The sequence below is a fragment of the Etheostoma spectabile genome, chromosome 3, assembly GCF_008692095.1.
Source record: "Etheostoma spectabile isolate EspeVRDwgs_2016 chromosome 3, UIUC_Espe_1.0, whole genome shotgun sequence".
NCBI lineage: Eukaryota > Metazoa > Chordata > Actinopteri > Perciformes > Percidae > Etheostoma > Etheostoma spectabile.
This window is the reverse complement of record NC_045735.1, coordinates 30,543,007-30,562,360: the sequence shown is the minus strand read 5'-3', so window position 1 is coordinate 30,562,360 and position 19,354 is coordinate 30,543,007. Positions and strand designations below refer to the sequence as shown.

General features: G+C 41.7%; 1 protein-coding gene across 4 annotated transcripts in view; it reads left to right on the top strand.

The window, feature by feature from the left end:
• ppp1r13l (protein phosphatase 1, regulatory subunit 13 like) overlaps nucleotides 1-15,498 on the top strand; it is a 31,869-nt gene extending 16,371 nt beyond the window's left edge. For 3 of the 4 annotated variants that reach the window (XM_032507488.1, XM_032507497.1, XM_032507500.1), the window contains exons 4-13: nucleotides 978-1,545; nucleotides 2,968-3,060; nucleotides 3,228-3,316; nucleotides 4,268-4,607; nucleotides 4,991-5,442; nucleotides 6,306-6,443; nucleotides 8,263-8,396; nucleotides 11,026-11,192; nucleotides 12,359-12,552; nucleotides 13,177-15,498. In XM_032507488.1, coding sequence (XP_032363379.1) covers nucleotides 978-1,545; nucleotides 2,968-3,060; nucleotides 3,228-3,316; nucleotides 4,268-4,607; nucleotides 4,991-5,442; nucleotides 6,306-6,443; nucleotides 8,263-8,396; nucleotides 11,026-11,192; nucleotides 12,359-12,552; nucleotides 13,177-13,212 — 2,211 coding nt within the window. In that variant the 3' untranslated portion in view covers nucleotides 13,213-15,498. The remainder of the gene's footprint in view (nucleotides 1-977; nucleotides 1,546-2,967; nucleotides 3,061-3,227; nucleotides 3,317-4,267; nucleotides 4,608-4,990; nucleotides 5,443-6,305; nucleotides 6,444-8,262; nucleotides 8,397-11,025; nucleotides 11,193-12,358; nucleotides 12,553-13,176) is intronic. The other variant, XR_004328622.1, reaches the window with a different exon arrangement.
• Nucleotides 15,499-19,354: the final 3,856 nt, after the last annotated feature.

Here is a 19,354-nt window from a genome sequence, read left to right as displayed (position 1 = left end):
CACACTCTTAGCAACACTTTGCCCGAACTTAACCAGCGGACCCGAGAGTGGTAAAGTAAGTCCTGGTGATCCGCATTGGATTCCTCCAGGAACGTAATGAACTGACGGTGCGTAAGTCCTCTCGCTCAGATACAATTCACCAGTTTTACTACTGGATTCACCACATGATTAAGCTGCAAAACAGACTTACATAGAGATTCCTGATAAATGATGCAGTGAAGAAAAATGCTAGCAGAAAACTTGCCTTGGTGCTGGACTCTTGAATCGCATTTTGTCGGTGAAAATATTGATATTCCATCACCTTTGTCACAACGCATCCCAGAAGCAAAAGGTCTATTTTCACGCAAGCCGCGGGCCATTCCCACACCTGGGCAGGATGTCACAAGGCAAGAGCATCCAGTCGATCCAGTCAAGATCCCCCTCAATATTGTAAACATTTTCTCTACAACACCACGGAGGTGGAAAAACATAACAGAAGTCACAGATCCTTTTTATCCGCCAGAAAAGAGACGGCATAGAGTTTAACTGTAGGCATGCTCGGAGTGGAAGGTAGATACTAGTTTAATAAACACATGAATGTTCTGTGCTGACAATGTGCAAATTGTTACTACCCAGCACATTAATGTAGTAATTCCATATTAAGCTGTGAAGATTCATCACTTAGTTTAATAATTGATTAATTGGTTTGAGTTGAAAACCCATCTTATTCCAGGTTTGAATGTGCATAGTGTCTTCACTCCTCTGTGATGGTAAACTGAATATCTTTGAGTTGTGGACAAAACAAGACAATCTAGGATGTCTTCTTGGACTTTGGGAATTACTGTTCCACGTTTCATCATTTTCTGACATTTTATAGACCAAACAAATCGATTCATCAAGTGAATAATTGACAGATTATTCAACAATGAAAATAAATGTTAGTTGCAGCCCTAATTCTTTATAGTATTTATTTCTAACAGATACTTTTTACCCTTCAGACCAGTTCTCCAGTCTCCAGAGAGAAGTCTGAGTCCACCAGGCTGTCCAGCACCTCCCTCACTACCAGACAGTCAGGTGGCAGTAGTAATGGCAGCTCCAGCTCTATGCCTTTCTCCCCAAGCACAAACCCTCTCTATACCATGGACTCAGTTTTCTCCAGCAATAAAACCACCTCCTCCACCAGCTCACTCTCATCTCCCAAGATCCAGAGGGAGTCCCGCTCTCCGCTTTCTCCAACTGGATCTGACAGCTACTCGATGGGGCCGCAGAGCCCCAAACAGTCTCCTCATACCCCGAAGCGTTACTCCCCAACTACTTACGAAAAGAGCTCACAAGTCTCCATCAGTTACAAAGAAAGAAGCCCTTCCCCAAACCCCGCAGCTGCTTCCTTTGACCAGCCACCTAGGTCCGCCTCGGGCGTCCCGTCCTCCAACATGCTGAGCCCGTACGACAGCAGCCAGATGGGTCGCAGGTCGCCTCGCAACGACAAAAGCCCCTCTCCTTTGTCTTTCAATCACCTAATGTCCAACACGCTGCCTCGCAACTTTGGCGGTTTCAGGCAACCTGGTAAGTGACTAGGGTTAAAACAGTTGTGGGCCAACTGAAAACCAATAGAACATTTATGCTGGGTTGCATTGTTGGGTTTCTGTAAATAACATCACAAGGTCTAGAGTACGGTCTAGACCTGCTCTTTTATGAAAAGCGCAATGAGATAACTGTTGTTGCTATTTGGCGCTATAAATAAAATTGAATTGAATTGAATATATATATTTACAGCAAAAATCTTGTAGGTTTTCAAAATGACTTTAACTTTGTGTCATTTCCCCTTAGTCTCTCTGGCAAATGTAACCGAGCAATAGCTCTATTACTGATGAAATATCACCTTTCATTCTGTGAACTCTGCTTAACATAGGTTTCAAGATCAGTAACGCTGTGTAATGCAGGAGTAAAAATGATTCATCCTCAACATTTGTTGTGTTCTGGTTTCAGAATAATGACGACAGTTGTAGAACAATAAGATACAAAACAGGATGTTGTACAGATTTTTAGGAATCCGTTTTGAAATGGCTTGAAAAATACTGCAAATACTGCAGCTGCCGTAAATGGAGCATTCCCCCGGACCCCCCCCCCCCTCCTTAGGTTTGGGCTGAGCCACGAATGTTTACAACATCTGGCTCCACCCCCTGAATCACATGCAAGCTGGGAAACTACCCTAAAGATAAACATATCTGTGCATAAAAGAAACTTTTATATTTGACCAGCATTGTTAAATGTCAAAAACAGGCTTGTCTTGGGGTGGATGTTTCAGGTACAGATGTCATTTAAGTGCTGTTTCAGCATGAAGCTGGTACTACTAAGTCAACGGGATGAAAAGGAGCCATTTGAAACCAAAATTCTGAACTGTCCCTCATTGTTATACCACAGCTACTCAAAGTCAGTGTGGTTCTTTTCTAATTTGGTGATCAATCAGGTTTTTGTCTTGCTAAACACAGTATTTAGATATGACACGTCAGGGGAGCAGGGTCAGCAATGCTGCCTATTACAGTAGTACTAATATAATAAGTAAATAAACTACTGAACCTCAAACTGAAGCTCAAACAGAAGCTGAATTTTGATTTAACTGAACTTTGGCAAAAACCAAATGGAAATTCTGCCAATGTTGTTTGGTGATATACAGTATAATAGTCTCTCCAGTTGGTCAAATAACATATTTTTGAACATCTAAACAAAGCTTAACTACAAAAATAGACTGCCAACCCACTAAAAGAATTGCCTCATTCTGGGTTTAAAGTGACAGTGCCCTTCGCCGATTCATCAAGCCACAAATAAAAAGACTCTGAGAAATACTGGCCTGTAAAGTACTGGAATACTGAAATTTCCTTTTGTAATATTCTCTGTCTTTCTGGCCCTCTGTTGTTTGTGTGTTTCTTGTGACCTTATTTCCTCTCTCTCTCTAAATGTATCTCAATCTCTCTTTCTCTCTCCCAGATGAGGGTGTGCAACAACAAAAGAGTTCTGGCAAATGGAATGAGACAGATCTGGACGTGTCTTATGAGAAGAAACCTCACCACGCCTATGACAGTTGGTTGATTTCCGCTAGTTTCTCAACTTTTGTGTTGTAAAAAAACTGTAAAATGAGTCCAGGACAAACCATTTGGGAAGAGACCTGAGGAGCACTGCTACTGCATGTCTTTTCTAACTGTGTTTTCTAACTCTTCTCTGTCTTTTCTAACACTTTCCTGTTACAGAGAAAGAGTGGCTACGGCCGTCTGTACCAAACAGCAGTTGGAGAGAATCCAACCTGGATGGCCCTCCTCCGGCCCCAAGCCCCAAAAAGGTGGGTGGTGCTAATAGAGAGGCTTTCAGATAGGTAATGTGTGAGAAATATTTGTTTGGCTTCTTTTGTAGCCCAAACCAATTCCCTCGAGTTCTTAAAGGTCCCATGACATGGTGTTCTTTGGATGCTTTTATATAGACCTTAGTTGTCCCCTAATACCATATCTGAAGTTTATTTCCCAAAATGTAGCCTTGGTGCAGAATTACAGCCACTAGAGCCAATCCCACAGTGAGCTTTCCTTAGTATGTGACATTTCTAAGTCTGTAGCTTTTGGAAGAAGGGGGGGGGGGTCAAGGTAAAGGCTGGGGGTGTGCTTTGCTCATTTGAAAGCCATGATGTCTCTCTTTCATTGGTGGACCAAATTCTCTGGGCGAGCAAAGCAGAGAAAGGGAAGGTAACCTTGCCCCTTATGACCTCAAGGTTTCTGATTGGCCCATCTGAGCTTTCATTTTCTCAAAGGCAGAGCAGTACACCCAGGGCTCGGTTTACACCTATCGCCATTTCTAGCCACTGGGGGACCATAGGCAGGCTGGGGGAACGCATATTAATGTTAAGAAACTTCATAAAGTGACATTTTCTTGCCATGGGGCCTTTAAGAAGCTACGTATATCTGAAGAATGGGAGTTACTGCAAGTTGCCTTGCATTGGTTTTTTGTTTGAGGGATTTGATAATGATTAATCAGTCATCCCATGGGGTCTTAAAAGTCTTAAAAATATATTAAATTTAATATCTCAAAAATAAGGACTTACAAGACTTACATTTCTTTGCAAAGTTCGTCACCACTCAAGGTGTCTACCTAAAAGGACTATTTCCTTGCCACTGTCACACTGAATGCTTATAAAAGAGTCATAATTATCTGTCATTTAGTCCTATGAGACACTTATACAGTCATGTGATTCATTGGCTTGGGATTATAGAATTTAACCATCTTTTTTCCCTTTCCTTTCCAGGATCCTCGTTCTTCATCTCTCACATTTACCCATGGTTCTCTGCCCCGTAACACCCGTATAGCAGATGTTTCCTCCCCTTACACCCCTCAGCCCATCATCTCCCGCATTTCCATTCCCCCAACTTCTACTCAGTCCCGCCAGCGCAAGCCCATCCCTCTCTCAGTCATCATGCGTCTCCAAAACCCCTACTGGGGAGCCATGTCCACCTCCCAGCCCAGAGTCCAGGGAGGAGAAGGGGGCATGGCCCCGTACCAACTGCCTGTACCCATCCCGAGGGAATTCTTCCACCAAGCTGTTCCCCAGCCACCCGATCTGAGACAGCCAGCCGTATACACTGACGGTAAAACACATTTAATGAGGGATGTAACCATATGGTTACTCACTGATCATTTTTTTATTTCATTTTTTTAAACAAACCCCATAGCTAAATAAATAGAAAGAAATTTCTTTAAATAAACAAACTAAGAGCACGTAGTGACGTCTGAAGTCAAACAAGGGAAATCTAACAGAAGATCGCTCCCTAGAAGATTTAAAACCGGCATCGCCATTATTTTTTTTCTCAGCCGGTTGTAATCTTGACAAATTTATGTTGTTTTCTAACTGATTTGGGATGCATCATTACACCCCTAACATTTAACATCTGCACAGGTTCTCTCTATGCTCAAAGGATCTTTGTTCAACTAACATTGTGTTCAAAATGTGCTTTGGTATCCATCTTTGCAGTGCTGAACTCAGGCGATATAGACGCAGAGTTAGAGCGGCTGGTCCATGTCCACCATACACCTGTGATTTCGGAGAATCCAAGCATGCCAGAGGGCAGAATTGAGGGTTCCACCCCAGCCCCCCGGCCCCTCAGCCCCACCAGGCTGCAGCCGGTGGTGGGTCCCGAGGCCCAGACCCAGGACATCCCGGACCGGGAGGAGCTGCTCCGCCTGCGGGCAGAGATCCCCCGGGCCCTGAAAAGAAGGGGCTCCGTGGACCAGTCCCAGCCCCTGAAGAGGGCCTCCCATTACCAACCCAACCAGTACAAAAGTCTCATTAACAAGCTTTTTCGCAGGAAGGTACACCTGCAGAAGGGGGAGCAAGGTAGCGAGAGCGGCAGCTCCTCAGAGGGAGAGGACTTTGCTACACCTCCTGCGCCTCTACCTGCACCCACCATGCTCAGTGATTTCAGAGTAAGCAACTGGACAAAAACAAATGTGTCAAACTGTCAAAATAAATGCTTTTAAATTGGTTGAAAATGTGATAAAGCAACATAAAGCCTTAATAAGGTGAATTATTTGTGTTACCACTGTACATAAGCATGACTGGTCTGCGTACAGTAAAGGCAAAGAGTCTGTGTTACCTCATTTGAGAGGAATCTATAGGCCCATACATTTAGCTGTTATTTCTGCCAATTTAATAAACAAAAGATTTGTATGATGTAATTTGCAAGAGTAAATGAAACCCCAATTAACAAAACAGGTTAAAAAGAGTAGCTATATGTAACTCTCAGTTTTTGTTGATCTTTTGGACAATAGCGGTGCTGTTTTGCCACACCTGCTGTTGTAAAGCTCTTTTCTTTTTGGTACTGTAGATTACTGAGTCAGTGTCAGCGGGAGGTCTTATAACGTTAGTTGTGATGAATGTTTTGCTTGGACAGGAAATCATTCATTTACAATAAGAAAATAAGTTACAGATGCAATGATGCATTTCAAGTGTTGCATACGGTAAGAGGGGTATCCCTGTCACTGCGTCACGGGCCAAAGCGAGATTGTTGTAGCAACCAACGTAGAAATAACTTAGATTCAAATTCACATTTCATGAAACTTTACATAAGTATGGGGGTATGAATAGTACGCCAACACAAACACGGACTAAAAGGAATAAAACGTCTGCACTAAAACTTCTTTGGGGGGCACCAAAAATCCCTCTATGCAGTAAAAACCCTGAAATTATCTGGCATCATTTTTGTTTTAGATTGCTGCGTTGGACTACAATCTCTCTAGTCAAGTGTTTTTTTTCTTTATTCAAGCTGGCATCCTGTTTGTCTCTCCAGAACTACCATTCCATCCTGCGGCGGTCCAAGCGGGAGCCGAAATCTGTTGGGAGGCGAGCGCGACTCAGCCCGCTGGTCCTGCTGCTGGACGGAGCGCTGGTCGGAGAACTGGAGATAGTGCAGCGGGCCGTGCAAGAGGTGTGTGTGTGTGTGTGTGTGTGTGTGTGTGTGTGTATGTACTAACACCCTGTAATCTACAGAATGTGATTTTTTTTCACTAATGGATTAATTGATTTAATTGCCATATCTGACAACTTTGAACGGTCATTAAGACTACCAAAGCACAATATGAATGTGTTGATTCATAAAAAATATTTAAACAACAAGGGTGAAATTAAAGCAAAGAAATCTGCCCAAAACACGTCCGCTATGTAAAGATGAGTTATATAAAATCCGTTCAGGATGAAGATTTATTAAAAGATAAAGATGAATTAACTCATTGAATAAAGGCAATAATGCAAGTTTCATTTGTGCTGTTGGTTACATTGTTTCCCAGATTTCCCCTTTTTCTTATAAAAACAGTTTTGGAATTAATTTATGGGAAATTGTTAAGAGGTTGTAGGGTAAGTAATAGATTCCCACTTCCATTTCAGGCTTCTGGGTTAACAGCAAAACAATAAAGAAAAGGAAGTGCAACAACCTAAACATACCTACCCCAAATAGGAGAAGAATGGTTGATATATTTATCATAACGTCATGTCCGTTTCCAGCAAAACAGAACGAATGCAGAAAATATCCATGTTAAGTTCTTCTTTACAAATGAAATAAATGTCAGACTGACTGACTTGTGATGTGCATTCTCAGTCAGAACTAATGCACTTTCTCCACCAAAATTTCCATATATGCAAGTTTTTTAAACACAGGTAAACCAAAAATTAGTACAGTCTACCAGCCAAATGCTGGTAAAATATATAGAAGTGGCTGGTAGATTTGCTTCATCCACCAGCTAACACCCACCACCCAAACAAACATTGTTAAAGGGGCAGCATGCAGTTTTGGCAATTTCTTTGCTGTTTCATTGCTTTTTGCTCAGGTTTCTCTATAGAGCCCCTGTTTACTTGTGGCTGACCTCTCGCTCGGTCAGTCCACCATTTCCTCTTTCTCTGTTCCTTTGACAATGTTTTCTGAGCTCGCTGCTTCTTTTTTGACAATAGTGTGAAAAACTTCATTTCTACCTTGTGGTTATAGCTAGTCAGTTCCTTAATAGGGGCGTGTAGGCCTATTTGTGCAGTTTGGAAAAACCACCCTTGCAACTTTGGGCCGGCGAGTCGCTGGCCCAAAGTTGCAAGGGTGGTTTTTCCGCTCACAGGCCCTAGGGGGGGAGCAAAACAACCTCCTTTTAACACAAAAAAAAGACATATAACCATTCCAGTGACTCCAAAGCTGTTCAGTTAAGGTAAATTAAGCAAAAAAACTGCATAGTTCCCCTTTAATCTATTGAGTGGCGGTTCAAATGTAAACATTCATTAGCTGTTTGACTGGTGGACAAAAACTTAATTTTGAACCCAGCCGGTAAACCTGCTAAAAAAAGCCGAAACACTCCTTTCCCATTGCCAGTAGAGGAGTATACCTGTCGGGGGGGGGGGTTGTACTAAACTACAAACTCTGCTGAGACAGTAAAGTGTAGTGACAATGCTGGTGCTCCAGTTATGGATTCAGACTTAACAAATCTCTGAAAAATATAATATATAACATATTTACCTTTCATTCTCTTTGGGAATGTTTGCTCAGTGGGCTTTCCTTTATTCAACACATCCCCGCTGCTACTTCTTCCAACAGAAATACATTGGCCTGGAAGTTGCTCATGCCAATGGGAGACTGCTTTGTGACTTTGTACCCTTTTTGACTTGCTCTTTTCTTACTCTTATTTTTACCTTGAAATGGACAGTGAGCAGCTGCAACTAAACAGTTTCCCTGAGGGGATGAATAAAGCATTTGGTTTGATTCTGATTCATAGATGAACGACCCCAGCCAACCCAATGATGAAGGCATCACTGCCCTTCACAATGCCATCTGCGGCGGACATTACAATGTGGTGGACTTCCTGGTTCGCATTGGAGCCAATGTCAGCGCACCAGACAGCCACGGCTGGTAAGTATCTGCTTCTACCATGTATCTCCAAATATGGTCAATTGGATTTTGAATGTTTGTGATAAACTAAAGGATGCCGTGTTGAGAAAATTCTCCTCCTTCTTAAACTGAATAAAGTCTTTTATAATAATCTTGGATCAGCTAGAGAATGTATTGTCACAAAGCTGAAAACAGGGCTGTGTTTCTCACACCATGAAAAAAAAAAACACCTGTGATACTTTCTTAATATAATTCCCTTTATGGAAGTATATCCAAAAAGATGCTGCATAATGATCATGCTCCAAAATTAGTAACTTATTCATTCAAAGGGTGTCAGAATTTTATCCAACTTTGTCTGTACTGTAGGTGTTTGAAATAGCAGAAATAATTCTACATATCACATCCATAAATAAGTGCATATGTTGAGATGACCATGTTCCTGGTGCTACTTAACAATCTCTATTGTTGTCTACTGTTGTTTTTTTAAGATAACATTAAACTGTTGCCATGGATATTTAAATTAATGTTCAGCTAAATGTAAAAGTTTTCAATTCTAGTAAATTTAAACTGCAGAATGAATCAAGATAACAAAAATATGTCAGTACATTTAGGCAGACAAAACTGACACTGCTAGTGGGAAATCTAGTCTTAGGTTTTCAAATGTTTTAGAGATACGCGGCTCTCACAAGATAGCAACGCTACACACATGATGATCTTGTAGAATATGATGCGTTGCTGTGGGTTAAACTAGCCAACAGTATATAAACAAATTCAGATTAGCAGAACCGTATAGGTGGGCGCCCGGGTAGCTTAGTTGGTAGATGCCCAAAAAAAAATCGTTGAAAAAAGAAGAAAAAAACATAACTTAAAGAGGCTGTAATGGAAAGACTGAAAAAAACTGTGACTAGGATTGCCTCCATATGGCTCTCACAGAACACTGTCCAGTACGTGACATACCTACGATTATTCACGGCCACGTGCACTCACATGTGCACGTGGCCGGCCGTTGTGGCCGGGAAACAAAAAGCGGAGAAACTCAGATTACAACACACAGAGGGAGTGTGACTTTATTCTCCTTTCAGGACGCCATTACTCCACTATATCTTTACATAGAATAATATTTAGCATAATATTTGCCTACTGTTATTTTATTGTGCTGAATGCAGAGCACAGTCCCTTTTAAATAACAACAGCCGTCAAATTCCACATTCATATGAAGGCAGGAATATGAATCCAGAACCATAATATATTGTAAACACAGGGGACATTTTACTGAAGTACTTTTACTTTTTATACTTAGATACTTTTACTTAAGTAGTGGTTTGATGGCAGGGCTTTTACTTGTAGCACAATGAGAGTGTGTTTTTAGTACTTTCACTTTAGTAAAAGATCCTTTTCCCCCAATGCCTCCGTCGTTGTCTTTGGCCTTTCATTCAGTACATCAGTGGTGTCATGTTAAGTCAAGCTAGTGGTTTCCAAACGTTTTCTGCCGGACCCCCGTTTTGTAGATAACAATATTTTCATTTTTTAGATTGGACTGTGGTCACCACCACAACATATTTTCTTGCCATTGTTCTGGTAGTCGAGGTGTTTGGCGTAGGTTCATCATCTGCTTTACTTTTACAGGGCAGTCCTTTCACAGACCTGTCCATGTTTTGCTAGCAGTGCAGTAGAACCATGTATTATGTATTCATATTTACATTAATTCCTGGTGAACCACTGAGTTAGGCAAATACGAGGGTTTGGTTACTGACAATGTGGCGTTAATTAGGGCTGCAAAAAATGAGGAAAATATGCAATAATTTTGTTGAATATCATGATAATTGATACTACTTTCGATAAATAAAGAGATGTTAAAGTGTTGTCAGTTCTGCATTTCTGCTGCTTTCAGTATTCTGCTAAAATACAACAAATTGCTTGTTTAATTTAAAACATTAACATTAATATGAGTTTCCCCAGCCTGCCTATGGTCCCCCAGTGGGTAGAAATGGTGATAGGTGTAAACCGAGCCCTGGGTATCCTGCTCTGCCTTTGAGAAAATGAAAGCTCAGATGGGCTGATCTGGAATCTAGCCCCTTATGAGGTCATAAGGGGCAAGGTTACCTCCCCTTTCTCTGCTCTGCCCAGAGAGAGACATCATGGCTATCAAATGAGCAAAGTGGCAGTGGGTCAAGGCCACACACACACACACACACACACACACACACACACACACACACACACACACACACACACACACGCACACACGCACACACGCACACACACACACTAACACACACCCTCTCCTCCTCAAAAGCTGCAGACTCAGAAAAGGACTGTCTCTAGTGGCTGTAATTCTGCACCAAGGCTGAATTTTGGGAAATAGACTTCAGTTATGGTATTACGGGACCACTAAGGCCCTATAAAAAAATCAAAAAAGCACCATGTCATGGGACCTTTAAACAATCTGAACTTTGAATGGAATATAAAAGGACAGCCTTATGGCAGTTTTATTTTAAAGGGCAGTTTACTGCTGATAAAAATCTCTGAGTTTCTTTCGGCATATGTCAAAGCCTTTCACGATGTGTGCATTGCGGCAGTTGATATCGCAGTGATGATCACAAATCGTCGGTACTCCTACATGTGTTAACTGCTGTTGTTCGGCCCCCAGGACGCCGCTGCATTGTGCAGCCTCGTGTAACGACCGTCCTCTGTGTGAGTTTCTGGTGAGGAACGGAGCTGCTGTCATGGCCATAACGGAGAGCGACGGCGCTACCGCCTCCCAGAAGTGTGATCCTTACGCTGTCGGGTTTGAGGAATGTGAGAACTTCCTTAGGGGTGAGGCATTTCACCCACACACACATTTACAGACACACACACACACGAGCACACACCCAATGACACAGTGGTATTAAATTCTAAAAGTCAAACACAATAGAATGAATCATAAAATGACAACATTTGACGGTTGCTCTGGCCTTTACTCTTTTAACTGTTTTAAATGTTAAATGTGACGGGTTTGAGCTTAGTCTTCCATCAGACACGTGCTCACAGCTCACACACATTCACAAGATGTAGCTGATGCTGACATACTCATCGTAAAACTCAAGTCTACATGTCTGGCTCTTGGCCAATATTGTCATTCAAAGTAACTTTAAACATGTAGCCCTTTATTTTTTTTAATTTGTAGTGCTGTTATTAGCAAGACAAATGAAAACAATCAGTGCAGTCTATACTGAGTTATCCTCCTGCTAGAGTTAGCACCCAACACGCATAAACAGGCTTAAATAGGGTAAGTTTTAAACGGGTTTTTAGCCTCTAAACATGTTCAAAATGTCATTACCTGTGCCTAGCCATGTGCAGTGATTCTTTCCGAGTGAACACAGTGAATCTGACTGCAGTAGATGTGACAGAAAGGCATAAAAGTTATGACAAACGACTAGTGCGGACTTCACCGGAAAACAGGAAATAAACAAAGGTACTGTAAGTGCACTGGCTGAATAAACACAATTTTTACCATAAGGGGCAAGGTTACCCCCCCTTTCTCTGCTTTGCCGGCCCAGAGAATTTGGCCGACCCATGTGAGAGAGACATCAGGGCTTTCATACGAGCAAAGTGGCAGTTGGTCAAGGCCACGCCCCCAGCCTCCATCTTGCCCCCCCTCCATCTCCTCCTCAAAAGCTACAGACTAAGATATGACACATACTAAGGAAAGCTCATTGTGGGACTGGCTAAAGTGGCTGGAATTCTGCACCAAGGTTGAATTTTGGGAAAGAGACTTCAGATACATTATTTGGGGACCACTGAAGTCTATATAAGAGCACCGTGTCATGGGACCTTTAATATTTCTTTATTTCATCATTGAGTGGCGGATTTTTATTGTTTTGCGTATCCCATAGTTAAGAACATAGTTAAGAAATACCACTAGTCTCCCTTATCATTAATCTAAGTTATCGCTCTCTGAGTGTTGAATATTTCTGTATTTCTGTTGTTTGTAACACCAGGTGTGGAGGCTGCCATGGGGACGGAGAACAGCGGGGTGCTGTACGCTTTGTGGAGCTACCCGGCTCAGGCAGCCGACGAGCTGAGCTTCAGAGAGGGAGACATGGTCACCATCCTGCAGAAACCTGAAGGCTCGGACTGGTGGTGGGCCTCGCTCTGCGGCAGGGAGGGCTTAGTTCCAAACAACTACTTTGGGGTAAGATACCAATTTTAAAATAAAGGGTTGAACAATTTAGCCTTTGCCTCCGATTTTGTCGCCTTCGATTTTTGCACCATAAAGTCGCGTTCAGACCTAAAAAATTTCCGGCAAAGAATTTCTGCATGTTTGTGCGGCGGTCAGTTGACAAACGGTCCATTTGTGTGACATCCTGTTGTGTTCTCTAACCCCCCCAATGTAGCACAAGTAGCATTTATATTTCACAACTACTGTTGGCCTCGTTCATAGATCTCGACTTGAACGTGGCGCGTTCATTTTTGGGCGACAGTACAGATTAGCGCCGCCTGCTGTTGTGGAGACCTATTACTTTTCGTCGCTTTAGTGTATTCCGAGGCCCTTTTTGGACCAACTTGGAGAGACGGATTAGTCCACTTGCCTTTTCTGCCATTGTTGGCCGTCTGGTTGGTGTGTCAGGGGCTTAAGTTGGTCTCAACTTTTCACTGCAGGCCCGCTGCGTGTCCCCCCCCTGCTGCAAACCCCGCCGCAGCCTAAACACACTAACCCCTTCAAAATGAAACTTATTCACACTGCCGGCAGGCCTAACATGAATGTGAAAACAAAACAAACATGAATGTTAATTTGTTTTTTGTTTTTTCCCCCCAGCTTTTCCCGAAGGTTCGACCCAAATCTCTCTGCTGAGTGGTCTCTTGATGGGGATGAGGACTGTCTCAGAAACTGTTGTTTGACTGGACTACATCTGTATGAAAAGGCTGCAACGTTGCAGGACATGACAAATAGTTTTGATCTGTCAGTCGAGTAGAGTTGAAGGAGAAGTCTCAGTATTCATTGGCTTCACTGACGATCTTTCTAGAAGACATATCATTTGTACTGGCTATGCTGTAGGATTTTTTTTTTTCTGGTAAAAGCTGTACTGTGCTAAACGTCTTCTGTCAATATATGGCTGTCTACCCAAAGGTTACAAAAAGGCCATTATGCCCTGCTGTTTTTACTCAGCTGTGTTCCAGTCACACACTGACTTTTCTGACTCATCGGCAGGTTAGTAACCCCTATGCTCACAGTGGCTGTTCAGTCCACTCATCAGCAAGGTCAATGTAACTGTATGCTAATAACAAACACAAGCCACGATTGCTCAATTTTGAAAAGGGCCACATCCGTCAGAGCATTATCAACCTGCTCATTACTGGAGCAGAGCTGTCTGCTGTTAATCCAGGTATAACGTGAAAGAGAGTGGCCAGGAGTTGATATTGAGCTTTTATTTCTGTTACGATATTTCTAACATGTACTCTTTGTACATATCACTGTTTTTGCAAATAGTTTATCTGATGGAGCCTGTGATTTTTACAAGCCAAAGCTATTAGACATTCTACCAATGTGGCTTTAAATGTAGACTTTAAATATTTTTAAACAGCCACAGTTGAAACTTAGCTGCATCTGGCTGGTTTCTACTTTGCTCTAGTCTTTATGCACAATGTGGGTCATTCATGCTGGAAATTGCAGGTGTGTGTGTGTGTTGAGGGGGTAGCCCCACTTAAAAATAAACCATACTGTGTGTTGTAAATACTATAATGATATATTCTTAAAAAAATTGTGTGATACCTGATGCCTCATGGTGGTTTGGCCTGCCTTCCCTCTTTATCTTCAGTTGAGTTAATAGGTGACGATAAAAGGTGACTGTGAACCAGGTACAGAGTCCCGTGAGGGGGCGGTCTTTTCCTCGGATGTTGCAGTTAAGTATAGCCTTTAAAAGATGACTGTCCTACGACGAGAATTTACTTTAGGCATCAAATGACTATAGTACAATCATTTTGTGAAAAAAAGGGGTGAATCTCGCTTAAAAGCAACAGAAAATCTGACAAATGTTTGTCACTCATAAAAGGCCCCTCTATAACAAAAAAAAAGAGGAGTATTGAAAATTACTTAAATCTGTGATGACAGGTTCCCATTGCAGCCCATGTTAAGGAGAGCCACTAGAGGTGAATATGGAACATATTTTAACCAACAGATATCACCTTGTTGAATACTTTTTATGTTGTAGAGGAGACTTTTATGAGACTACATCAGTTGGAATTGTTTCTGTTGCACTGTGTGTGGGATTATGTTGCACAATGCCTGAACTACTAGTTAAGATTTAAAAAAGAAAAAAAAGAAAAGTGGTTTGGTTCAAAATATGGCCAACTTAAATAGTGCATGCTATTAAAGTCTTTATCTACAAAATTCTAATTCCGGGATTGATCCGGTGCCTACTGAAATTCCTTTGGATGTCCCTCTTTTCGGCCAGATGTCCGTCCCCTTCGTCTCTCTTTGTGTTGGCGTTCTAACCTCCGGGGTATTTCTGAGGATTATGGGTAACTGCTCCTCAGATCTCTGCAGTGTAAATCCAGACAGCTAGCTAGACTATCTGTCCAATCTGAGATGTCTGTTGCACGCCTAAAACAACTTTTGAACGTACCACCAAAACAGGTTCCTCCCGCCCGGTGCACCGCCCAAGATGATTGTGAAATGCCGTTAAACCAGAGCACGTTTTTCTCTTATACAGGAATGCTGTCTGGCAATTAAAGACTACTTCTACATTGATAATAGTAGTAAGGCTTTCTTCTGTGTACACATATCCTATAAAAGGGCAATTTGGCTGTATTATCTTTGTCCCTTTCAAAAAATACTCTTGAGAAATTTATGTTTATTGCCCCCCCAAGCCATTGCTGCCTCTCTAAATTAATGTATTTGGAAGAGAGCATTTGTCAATGACAATGAAAGTGGTCTTTTTTTGTGAATGTGTGTGTGTTTCCAGTGGTAGAATGAATGTTTGGCAATGCAGTTGTTTTCTTGTTTTATTCAGTTTTCCGTGTAACACCTTAGTTGCTATGATGCTGTGCACTTACAACTTGTAATCCCCTCCCAAGGGACAGATAGCAACCAAATGTTGACATACTCAATAAATATACAAGTTACATATTTTTGGTTTCCGTTGAAATGGTTTGTTACAGTCGTGTGTTTGTGGCTTAAAAATAAGGAATGTGAAATGTCCTCTAGTGAACAGCAGATGACACTGTCCGATCAGTTATATATTCAGCCCTCTCAGAACATTTACATTTTGTCAATACCAGCCGATATAAAGTCATACATAGTAAAACACCATTTATCTTCATCTTGTCTGCTACGCTGTGCGTTACAGGAAACCTTGTAAGTACTTTGTTCTTCTTTGAAGTTATATTTATTTCTCCCGCTCCTCTTCTTTTGCCCCAAAGCAACTGCTGTGATTCTTAATGAATCAATTAGCTGCACTATTATGCATAAGGGTGATTAAAAAAAAAAAAAAAAACTACACTCATGATTAATATTGTTTTAATCAAGCCTGACTGAAGCCTTTTGATCTGCAGACTATCTCTACCCCACTGGTGTTAACAAAAAAACAAACAGCGCCTGTATTCTTCATCACAACATTAACCCTGAGGAAGATACGTGTCAACAGTGTTTGAAGCTGACTGCTTTTTCATGTTTTTTGTTTTGTTAAATTGTATAAAGAAGATTATAAAAACATACGATGATGATGATGGGGATGATGATGATGACATACACTGAGACACATATTCTCCCAAACACCGGTGAGCCAATTACTGTGTTCAGGTTTTTTGTTGAATAATTCAGATAATTTAAGAGGACTGAACTGTCCACTGACCCTTGGCAGCATACTGTACGTAATGTTGATGAGCTAAAAGAGATCTCTTCTTGGTCTTGACTATGGCGAAGAAAAGGAGCACACTCTATACTCTAAATAAAATTGAATTGAATTGAAACTCTGCAAAATGCCAAAAATTAACTATCATCTTTATTCATAAAACATATTTCTTCAACAACTCAGCCAAGCAGGTGAGATCATGTGACTTGTGTTGCTAAAATTTTACTCAGCAGGTTTTCTAGGAGGAAAACACCAACATAAAGAGAGGATGAATAATAGGAGTCATTTCTTCAGCATTAGTGATATTACTTGCATGGAGAGAATTACAGTTCTTTCATTATCATCATGGGTTTTTCCCATTTTCTGTCAAGTCACTTTTTGGTTTAGATGATTAAAAAAAAGATGAGTTGCAGTCATTTAAATTAATGGTTCCCAACATGGGGGTTGCATACATCTGAGGGGGTCATAAGATGATTAAAAGGATAAAAGAATATAAAAATATATATATATATAAAATATAGAAGATAAAAAAAAAATCTTTTCTTAATTTAACATGTTTGTGCTTTACAAATTATGCCCAGTTTTTTAAGCTTGGCATAGTCATAGTCATGCAACCATAGGCAAGTGGACAGTAGACAATGCTTTGGTTTAAAGCAGGGGTCTTCAACACCATAAAAAGGTACAGTATATCTAAAGGCTTTAGGCCGCCTTGTACTTTTCTGTAGGCCACGTTTACTATGTAACTCAAATTTAAACAATATATGTAGTAGGGGGTCCCTGCTCTGTCTCTTTTTCAACTGAGGGGTCCTTGGCCTAAAAACGTTGAAGACCCCTGGGCTAGAGCCTTTACTTTAGATATCACTTTTTATGGTCCAACACTGAGGTGTTAAAATATAAATTGTTGACATATTCATATATTTATACATTGTGTTTTAATGTTAAAATGTGGAACAGTAACTGTATCTGTAGATGGCTACCTTACGTATAGGCCAGTAAGCCTATCAACAATAAAATTTATCTTTACAAATAATATGTTGGATTCATGTTAATGAGTATTTTCAGACATGTACTGTATATATATATATATAATATATATATATATATATATATATATACATTACCGGACAAAAGTTTGGGGTCACTTAGAAATTTCCATTGCACTCCATTATAGACAGAATACCAGCTGAGATCAGTTGCATTGTTTTTTTAACCAGTGCAGCAGTTTTCAGATTACATTATGTGCTTACATAATTGCAAAAGGGTTCTCCAATGTTTTTCTAGATAGTTTTTTAAAATTATATCAGATTATTAAAAGAAACGTGCCTTTGGAACATTGGATGAATGGTTGCTGATAATGGGCAATGTAGAGATTGCAATAAAGTTCAGCCACCCACTCAGATCAGCTGGTATTCTGTCTATGATGGAGTGGTATGGAAATTTTTAAGTGACCCCAAACTTTTAACCGGTAGTGTGTGTATATATATATATATATATAGTATGTTGGTTTTTTAACTATACAAAAATGTCCCTGCAGCAACTCTGAGGAACCCTTAGGGGTCCTGGACCCCTTGTTGAAGATCTCTGGTTTAAAGGGCTTAAAAAATGTAATTTAAATGACTGCTATCCTATTTGAATATCCATCCATCTTCATCCGCTTATCCGGTATCGGGTCGCGGGGGCAGCAGCTCCAGCAGGGGACCCCAAACTTCCCTTTTCTGAGCCACATCAACCAGCTCCGACTGGGGGATCCCGAGGTGTTTCCAGGCCAGGTTGGGGATATAATCTCTCCACCTAGTCCTGGGTCTTCCCCGAGGCCTCCTCCCAGCTGGACGTGCCTGGAACACCTCCCTAGGGAGGCGCCCAGGAGGCATCCTTACAAGACGCCCGAACCACCTCAACTGGCTCCTTTCGACGCGAAGGAGCAGCGGCTCTACTCCGAGCTCCTCTCGGATGACTGTGCTTCTCACCCTATCTCTAAGGGAAACGCCAGCCACCCTCCTGAGGAAACCCATTGTGGCCGCTTGTACCCTATTTGAATGTTTGCTGCATAAAACACAATCTAATGGAATACAGTGCCATAATAACTACAACATTTGTGAAATGTTGAGTTCGTTGAAACTGAAAATCAAACATTACTTTTCTCTAACATTTCTCTACTGCAGAGCTGTTGCATTACATTGCTTAACATGCCATGCTATGCCCTGCTACACCCTGCTACGCTCTGCAGTGCCTTGTTACCTCCTGCTATGCCCTGCTATGCCCTGCAGTGCCCTGCTATACCCTGCAGTGCCCTTCTATGTCCTGCTACACCCTGCTATGCCCTGCAGTGCCCTGCTATACCCTGCAGTGCCCTTCAATGTCCTGCTACACCCTGCTATGCCCTGCAGTGCCCTGCTATACCCTGCAGTGCCCTTCTATGTCCTGCTACACCCTGCTACGCTCTGCAGTGCCTTGTTACCTCCTGCTATGCCCTGCTATGCCCTGCAGTGCCCTGCCACACCCTGCAGTGCCCTTCTATGTCCTGCTACACCCTGCTACGCTCTGCAGTGCCTTGCTATGCCCTGCTATGCCCTGCAGTGCCCTGCTATGTCCTGCTAAATCCTGCTATGCCCTGCTTTGCCCTGCAGTATCCTTCTACCCTTTGTAACACCCTGCAGTGCCCTGTTACACCATGAACTACTACAACTACTATTTCTAATCATAGTTCCATTATCTTTATTGTGACTATTATTGCAACTGTTCATCACACTCACAACCCTGCACCGTCAGACACCGCCTACCAAGAATCTGGGTCTGTCCGAGTTTTCTCCCTAAAAGGGAATTTTTCCTCGCCACTGTTGCACTTAATATAAATAAAATTGAATTGAATTGTATTACATTGAATACATTGTATGCAGGAGTTTACACAAACGCACATTTTCTTGGGCCCCTCTCTGACAGACAGTGCTTCTCTGGAGAAAGAATTTTATCTGCAGCGGTGAAGAGTTTTGTGCTGAACAGTGATTCCGTTCCAGCAGAACTCATTTGATGCCTCATTGAAGCCCCATTATTACCACGATGGAGCAAAATGAACTGTTATCGACGTGGTCTGCAGCCAAACACGTACAAGCAAATGGGCTTCACAGGCATGAAGCAAAGAACAGA